At 40.7% G+C, this 9,095-nt stretch overlaps 1 protein-coding gene across 2 annotated transcripts in view; it reads left to right on the forward strand.

Moving 5' to 3' along the window:
• LOC122559907 (opsin-5-like) overlaps nt 1-7,401 on the forward strand; it is a 55,091-nt gene extending 47,690 nt beyond the window's left edge. For both annotated transcript variants that reach the window (XM_043710011.1, XM_043710013.1), the window contains exons 5-7: nt 861-988; nt 3,413-3,747; nt 6,388-7,401. In XM_043710011.1, the coding sequence (XP_043565946.1) occupies nt 861-988; nt 3,413-3,747; nt 6,388-6,972 (1,048 nt within the window). In that variant the 3' untranslated portion in view covers nt 6,973-7,401. The remainder of the gene's footprint in view (nt 1-860; nt 989-3,412; nt 3,748-6,387) is intronic.
• The last annotated feature ends 1,694 nt before the right edge of the window (nt 7,402-9,095 follow it).

The raw sequence follows: 9,095 nt of genomic DNA on the forward strand, positions 1-9,095 counted from the left end.
TACAAATGCCGGAGGAAACATCACAGAAGTGCTTTACAGGAGGCTCCCAAGCACTGAGGATGTCACCTAGACAGGGGACAAAACGTCTGCAACACAAATTCCCAGCTCGGCAAACAGAACCACAACAACGAGCACCTGAGCTACAAATCTTCTCACAAACTTTGAATTAGGTGGTCTTTTTAAAATTTTCATGTCACTATATCATTCTGATCAATGTTTTACTCCTAATTTGTAAATATTCCATAGCTTTTTTACAAGTTAGCAAAATGAAATATTATCACATGGGTCAGTTTAAAAAAGTATTGCTGGGACTTTTCCATAAGTCCTTAAATTTTTAAAAAAATCCATATGTGGCTTTTTCTTCAATATTATTTCTTAAATATTTCTAAATAAGTGAATGAATAAGAGAATTGAGAACTGCATTTCAAATAAACTAATGAGAATGAAATCTGCCTGTTGAAATTAATTGACAATGGAATAGAGGCAAGACAAATTCAATGCAACCTTGAGTTACAGGACAGAATAGTAACTCTGGAGGAGGAAATCTGTATGAATATAATTTGATTCTGCATGACAAGTATTTTCCAGTTCAACCATAAGCTCAGTGTTGAAAAGAAGGGCCTGTCATCAAGTTGAGTTCAAAAATTTTTAGAAATTGTGAAAGAAGCACAAAACTTCTCCAACTTAAGTCTGGAAGAAGTTGTGAAAAGCAAATTTGAACCTCATTAAATTAAAAGAATTAAAATAATTAGCATATATATCTCAACATATCATGTGAAGCATTTAGATAAGTCTTGTTCACCTGAATAATTTTGGTCTGTATGCTCTTACAAGATAACTAAGAGTGATCTCTCTTCCAGATGGTTGTTTGGTCATGGAACATGTATCTATTATGCATTTTGTGGTGTGTTATTTGGTATCTGCAGTCTTACTAACCTGACAGTATTGGGTGTAGTCTGCTGCATGAAGATTTGTTACCCTGCATATGGTAAGTCCCAAATTTTTCCCTTTTCATTACTTAATGTTTTACAAGACATATTGAATTCCAAATGTAATTTTATAAATATTTGTAATTATACATGAACCCTAGATTGCTTGTTTTTCAGAAAACTACATAGAACTTACAACACAGATACACATTCCAATTAAGTACTCTCTGGTAATATTTAGTTTCCACATGATACTCCTTCCACTCTGGTTCTCTGAATAATGTCTGTATATTTTTCTATTTCTTTCTTCCCCTCATGTACTTATTTATCTTCCTTTTAAGTACATCAATAATACTAAGCATGTTCAGATCCTCTACAATAACACCTGTGTTATTGCATTCCAATAGAAATCACACAAGAATGCTACCAAATGGGTAATCAAATTCAAATAGGTTGACATATTCGCAACATTAATGTTTGGCTGTTATAATAATCTAAACAAACTGGATCATCCAAAGATAATTATTAGAAATTATGCATTGAACCTAACCTAAGTAATATTTTACCTAAATTAAGAATGACCCAGAAATTGCTGGAAAATGCTGTCATTTTATATCACTGCCATCATTTTGGACAATGAAGAGATATTTCCTGGCAGGACAACTCCAAAAAAATGTTACCTTAGGTCTCCCAATTGTATATCATGCAATTGTAGATCATTAATGCAATCATTAATACAAATTAATCTCATTAGAGTCAGTTAGGGCTCACAATCCGTGTGTCAAAATTACATGATTTTATGGTCTAGATATGCCACTCAACTCTGGTGCCCAGTGAGAGAACTCTGAAACTTTGAAGGCTTTTTTCCATAGCAGTAAATTATGCTTTGAAGTTTTAAATAGTAAATACCTTAAACTAAACAAAATCTTATCTTCCTTTTTCACTTCTTTTGCCCACCCTTAATCCATTTTCTTTCATTTCCTTTAATTCTTTTCCTGTAGTTTGACTCTCATTTCCACCATTCCCTTCTCTGTCATTTTGTCTGTTTCTTGCTCTGAACTTACATTTCACAAGTACCTGGTTGCTTCATTATCAATTCATTTTTCCAGCAGGTTGTGGTACAAAATCATAGGCGCTGATGGGTGGAAGAAGAATTCTAACATTCTGGGCCGATGTTATAGTGTATAGCTACATGGAAGACAAAAGTAGATTTATTCCATTGTTCTTCCTTCCAAGACAGTATAGCAACCAGTTACTTGCATAAGTCTAGATTAGAGTGGTGCTGAAAAAGCACAGCAGGTCAGGCAGCATCCGAGGAGCAGGAAAATCGACATTTTGGGTTTTTACCTAGTTATTTGCATAAGGCAGGCAATGTACTTTTTATGTCTCTGATAATTTGTTCTCAAGATTCTGCAATGATTTTGAAACATTGCATCAGTAAAATGAATGAAACGGGCTTGAGGAGTTAAATAATTCATTTCAATTCCGTATCTCAGGTTTTGCAAGGGCAGGCAAGTAGGTAAAATGGAGTGGGTGAAGTACTCCCTATGTTCCCACTCCATTACGATTATAAAAAGTTTTATCTTTCAGTGGTGTGCAACACTTTCCTGAGTGCAGCATGAGCCCTGTAATCTGTGCAAATGGGTTTTCATTTTGTTGGATCTTAAAAATCATCTTACCCTGGATATGAGTGGGTTGTCCATAGCAGCTTCAATCAAGCCTGAAAACTGAACCATTTTAAAACTACTTTGTGGGATCTAGAGGTGAAGGAACTTGCTGGGGTCCTTCCTGCAGACAAGCACCTCATTATTGCACATAGTGTGCACACGGAAGTTGCATTTCCACTGGGCTGAGCATACCATGCACCAGCATCATCCAGTAGAGATCAGAAAAATTTGAGGGTAAGTATGTTGGAAAGATCATAAAGTAAATAACAGTATTACTGGCTTCGAGTGAAGTAATCAGCAATTTTTTAATGGAAATGCTGTACAACCTCTCCAAAAGTGAAAAAGTTTACTAATTTGTTTACTAAGTTTACTAATCCTGCCTGTTGTCCCCTAACAATTCCCAGGCGAATTGCCTACCTGCCTTAGATCAAAATATTATGCCACCTTGTAAAAGACATGTTAGTGAGGCCTGACGAGATTGTCTAAACTGGTTATCAGCCCTACTGTGTTGGTTATAGAGATCAGTGTAAAAACTGTAGTGTCTCCTTGGAGTAAAGCTGCTTGGGATCCGATTTAGGTTTTGATAAATGTTCTGAAATCAAACCTTTCTGAGGGTTGATGTAGTATTTGCATAATACATTCCTTGCCAAAAGCAAAAAGATGGCAAACAGTCCACAACTGAATAAATTCTGTGTCATCTCTGATGGATTGGGTTTTGATTAATCTTTCCATGTGCTAAAGTGTTTTTGAGCTCCAGTAATTAGTACTTCCGGTTTGATTCTAATCAAATGTTCCTACGTTTTTATTCTACAATAGGCAACAGATTTACATCAGAATATGCATATCTCCTAATGACGTTTACTTGGGCATATGCTTCCATATTTGCCATCTCCCCTCTTGCAAATTGGGGTCATTATGGACTGGAGCCTTATGGGACTGCTTGTTGCATAGATTGGAATGCACCAACTACAGATTCCAATGCAATGTCCTATATTGTAGCACTTTTTGTGTTTTGCTATGTCTTCCCATGTTGTATAATCACTACGTCATACACTCTCATCCTGTTAACAATAAAAGGATCAAGAAGAGCAGTGCAACAGCATGTATCTTCACAAACAACCTCTAGCAATGTTCACAATCTAATTGTAAAGGTAAGTCTGAAAATACTTTATGGTATTTTGAGTTACTTTATGGTGACAAGAGAACAACTTAGCTAGAAACTCATGACCTGTAGTAATTAAAGTCAATGTTAGATTGAGATGTGATGGGAGGGATTTAGGGCACAAACTGTGCTCAGTATTGGCTCTTTTTTACATGAAATGAAATGCTTGATGCATCGGGGAGCCTGCCAAAGAGCCTGCATATAATGTCGAAACAAATTGTGGAGGAGCAAACTTTCATTGTAGCACAAGCAAAAACCATTCAATGACGTGGTGTTGCCATGTGAGCTCAGCCTGAGTTTACGCTTGCTCTCACCGATATAGAGAAGGCCACATCTGGAACACCAGATACAGTAAACTAGGTTGGAAGAGAGGCATGTGAACCTCTGTCTCACCTGGAAGGACTGTTTGGGGCCATGGGATGGAGGTGAGAGGGATAGTGTGCCGGCAGGTTGTGCATCTTTTTCGGTTCCGGGGCAAGGTACTGGGGGGCTTGAGGGGCTTGGTGGGTAGAGTGGCACAGACCAAAGATTGGCAAAGGGAATGATCCTTGCGAAAAGCAGAGAGTGGTGGAGAGAGAGAGAGGTGTTCTTGGTGGTGGGGTCTAATTGGAGTTGGTGGACGTTTTTAAGGATGAAGCATTGATATGGAAATTGGTGGGGTGTTAGGTGAGGACAAGGAGGTGAGGAGGTGGTTTAGAACAGTGGAGCAGGGAATGGAGGGCTGTCTGGATGAGAGAGAGGGGAAAAGCACTTTGTTCAAATTGGTGAACATCTGGGATGCTGGGAGTGGAATGTCTCCTCATGCATCCCAAATGTTCCACATTTGAACAATGTGCTTTTTCCCCTCTTTGTCATCCAGGCAGCCCCCACTGCACCTCCTCCATTCCCCATTCCACTGCTCGAAACCCACCGTCCGCAAATGCAATAAAGACAGGGTTCACCTTGTCCTTATTTACCAACCCAACAGGCTCTTAAACCAGTACATCATCCTTAAACACTTGTGCCAACTCCAATTAGACCCCACCACCAAGAACATGTCCCTCTCCCCACCCACTTCTGCTTTCTGCAAGGACCGTTCCCTTCACCAATCCTTGGTTTGCGCCATTCTCTATAACAACACCACGCCCCCTCCCCCACGCAAACCCTCAGGTATCTTTCCCTGCAAACATTAAAGATGCAAAACATGCTAGCACACCACCTCCTCACCTCCACCCAGGGCCCAAACAATCCTTCTTGGTGAGACAGAAGTTCACCTGCCTCTCCTCCAACTTAGTTTACTGTATCCGATGCTCCAAACGTGGCCTTCTCTACATCAATGAGACCAACTGTAAACTCTGGGCACGTTTTGCTGAGCATCTCAGCCAGGCCCACAGGGGCCGACCTGACCTCCCAGTCACCTTTTAATTCTCCTTCATACTTCCTTTCCAACATGACCATCCTTGGCCTCCAAAGATGCAAACATTTCATCTTCCGCCCAGACAGCCTACAGCCTGGAGGACTCAACATTGAGTTCTCCAATTTGAAATAGCCTCCCTTCCCATCCCCCCAACTCCCTTCCTAACCCCTCCCCCTCCTTCCATTTCTCTGATCGCCCCTTCCTTTCAGCTACCAACCGGATTCATTCCTCCCATTGACCCTCTATCTATGTTCACCTATCCCTACCTAACCACCCCGCACCTCCCCAACTCAAAACCATCCTCCATTTCTCCCTTTATCTGCAGCTCCCCGTACACCCACTCCCAGTCCTGAAGAAGGTTACACCTGAAACATTGACTGCTCCACCTCCCGATGCTACTTGGCTGCTGTGTTCTTCCAGCCTCCTGCTTGTCTGCCTTGAATTCCAGCATCAGCAGCTTTTTTGTCTCTAATCCTATTGCCCACCAAAGTGGGGTCACCCTAGTCAGCCCCGGCAACCGAACTCACCGGCAATCAATAAAATTCAGCTGGATGTTCCAGACTGTTGTAGTAGGTGAGCAATATGGTGCATGAAATATTATACTGAAGCAGTTGCTTGCTTTTTCTCCCCATCAAAGAAGGCTGCCTTCCTTGCCAGTTCCCCTTAAAAGTTCAAAACAAGCTCTTTGATTTGAACAATGTGATATGATTTTGAAAATGTTATCAGGACCAGTCTGATTTTGACAACTATCTGTTCATCATTAGATTAGATTCTCTACAATGTGAAAACAGGCCCTTTGGCCCAACAAGTCCACACCGCCCCTCTGAAGAGAAACTCACTCCCCTACATTTACCCCTGACAAACACACCTAACACTGTGGGCAATTTAGAATGGCCAATTCATCTGACCTGCACAACTTTGGATTGTGGGAGGAAACTGGAGCAAACCCACGCAGACACAGGGAGAATGTGCAAACTCCACACAGACAGGCAGGAATCAAACCCAGGACCCTGGTGCGGTGAAGCAGCAGTGCTAACCACCGTGCCACCGTGAATTAGTTCTCAATTGCCAAAGTTCTGTGACTATTGTACCAAATTGGAATAAGATAGTTGCTTACTGAAGATTAACTTGAGGATGTTAACACCAATCTTAAAGAAAAATGTTTCATTTTTGTCACAATCATTATGATCGTGAAATAAAATCTGTGACTATTCACTTTTCATTATTTTACAGTTAAGTGTGGCTGTGTGCATTGGATTCTTAATAGCATGGACCCCGTATGCAATTACAGCAATGTGGGCAGCATTTGGGAACAGTGACAAGGTTCCACCACTAGCGTTTGCTCTGTCTGCTATATTTGCAAAATCATCTACGTTACATAACCCAATTATCCATCTGCTGTTTAAACCAAACTTCCGAAAATGTTTGAACAAAGGCATGGCACATTTACTCAATCTGTGCAGCTGGCAGAATCAACCCTGCAACAGAGGATCAGACCTGTCTTTAAAATCAGCTCGTGACCAAATCAGATTGAATTCTTGCAAGCGTCCAAGTAGATTTGTGGATCTGCAGGATGCCTACAATACATGCAGCAATACGTTTGAAAGTTTCAGTAACCATTCAAAATCTCAGAGTCCAGGAGGATCTACATGTAGAGATGGAGCTGATATTTCAAGTGATAACAGTACAACGCATAGTCACGTGAAAACCACTACCTTTGTGATGGTGACTACAAACATGACATCTTCAACTGGACATATTGAGGCAGCAATAGACAAACTGCCCATCAAGCTAGGGACTAATATAACACTAATATAAAATATTGTTACTTTCTTTTGTCACTTTGAACAATGAAAGTGTTGTGCAGCTCTACTTAGGTTGACAAAGCAGGTTTTAGTTTGGTAAAGATGTGTCCAAAAATCAAGAAATTACACAAATTATGTCATAAAAATTGCTATTTTAGTACTATAATTCTATATATTTGTCTTAAGTTTGTAATGTGCTAACGTCACAAAATTTCTATCTGAGGATTTGAACAGCCTTAAATAAGTAGGGATTGGAATTAGAATTAGCTGTATTGTCACATGTACTCACATGAGTGCAGCGAAATGTTTACAAGTTGCTGCTTATGGTGTCATCTTAGATACAAAGGTACCTAGGTACAGATTCCTGAGTACAAATTTTGAGGAAAAGAAATAGGAAACTAAATAAATAACAAGTCCAGCATTACAGACCTTCAAAAGTATAAATTCATAGTAATAAATTATAAAAGTAAAGAAATAAAACATTATGACCGTGTTAGTGTGGTTGTATCTTAATATCACGCAGTATAATTGTCCACTTGCATGTAGAACTATGATTAAATATTCTGAATCATGCGTGAAATTATAACTCACAACAATAGATTGGTTGTTGGGGGATAGACGGGTAAAGTAGGGAATATTTAGGTTGGAACTACAAACCAGCTCCAGTGTGTCCACTTTCAGTTCTAACAATGTGGGATGAGCAACCAACTCATTCCAGTCAGGATTTTAATATTTTCGAATCACCCTGTTCAGTGATGTTACTATACACATCTGGAATAGATGGGATTTGAACCTTGACCATAAATCATTATAAATTTACAATTTACAGCTCTTCTTTTATGCACGTTTCTGTTGTTTTGTTGCATTTACAGGCAGTATGGTGGCGCAGTGGTTAGCACTGCTGCCTCACCATGCCAAGGACCTGGGTTTGATTCCCGCCTCAGGCGACTATGTGTTTGGAGTTTGCACATTCTCCCCATGTCTGTGTGGGTTTCCTCCGGGTGCTCCAGTTTCCTCCCACAATCCAAAGCTGTGCAGGTCAGGTGAATTGCCCATGCTAAATTGACCCAAAGTGTTAGGTGCATTAGTCAGGGGTAATGGATTCTCAAGTGAACATAGCACGAACAGCCAAGTTTCTGGTATTGAGACTGGCTCTCATGCAACGAAGGATATGCCGGCTTCCAAGAGATCAATTGTGTTAGGGGATTCTGTAGTCAGAAGTACAGACAGATGTTTCTGTGGCCAGCAGGGAAAAAGCAGAATGGTGTATTGTTTCCCTGGTGCCAGCATCAAGGATGTCTCAGAGAGGGTGCAGAATGTTCTCACGGGGGAGAGGGGCCAGCAAGAGGTCATTGTTCATATTGGAACCAACGATATAGGAAGCGAAAAGGTTGAGACTCTGAAGGGAAATTATAGAGAGTTAGGCAGAAATTTAAAAAGGATGTCCTCAAGGGTAGTAATATCTGGATTACTCCCAGTGCTACGAGTGAGTGAGGGCAGGAATAGGAGGATAGAGCAGATGACTGCATGGCTGAGGAGCTGGTGTATGGGAGAAGGATTCACATTTTTGGACCATTGGAATCTCTTTTGGGGTAGAAGTGACCTGTACAAGAAGGACGGATTGCACCTAAATTGGAAGGGGACTAATATACTGGCAGGGAAATTTGAGAGTGCTACTAGGGAGGATTTAAACTAGTAAGGGAGTGGGGGGCACTCAGGGAGATAGTGAGGGAAGAGATCAGTTTGAGACTGGTATAATTGAGAACAGACATGAGTCAAACAGTCAGGGCAGGCAGGGACAAGGTAGGACTAATAAATTAAACTGCATTTATTTCAATGCAAGGGGCCTAACAGGGAAGGCAGATGAACTCAGGGCATGGTTAGGAACATGGGACTGGGATATCATAGCAATTACAGAAACATAGCTCAGGGATGGGCAGGACTGGCAGCTTAATGTTCCAGGATACAAATGCTACAGGAAGGACAGAAAGGGAGGCAAGAGAGGAGGGGAAGTGGCATTTTTGATAAGGGATAGCATTACAGCGGTGCTGAGGGAGGAAATTCCCAGAAATACATCCAGAGAAGTTATTTGGGTGGAACTGAGAAATAAGAAAGGGACGATCACCTTATTGGGAT

The sequence above is a fragment of the Chiloscyllium plagiosum genome, chromosome 20 (genome assembly GCF_004010195.1).
Source record: "Chiloscyllium plagiosum isolate BGI_BamShark_2017 chromosome 20, ASM401019v2, whole genome shotgun sequence".
Taxonomy (NCBI): domain Eukaryota; kingdom Metazoa; phylum Chordata; class Chondrichthyes; order Orectolobiformes; family Hemiscylliidae; genus Chiloscyllium; species Chiloscyllium plagiosum.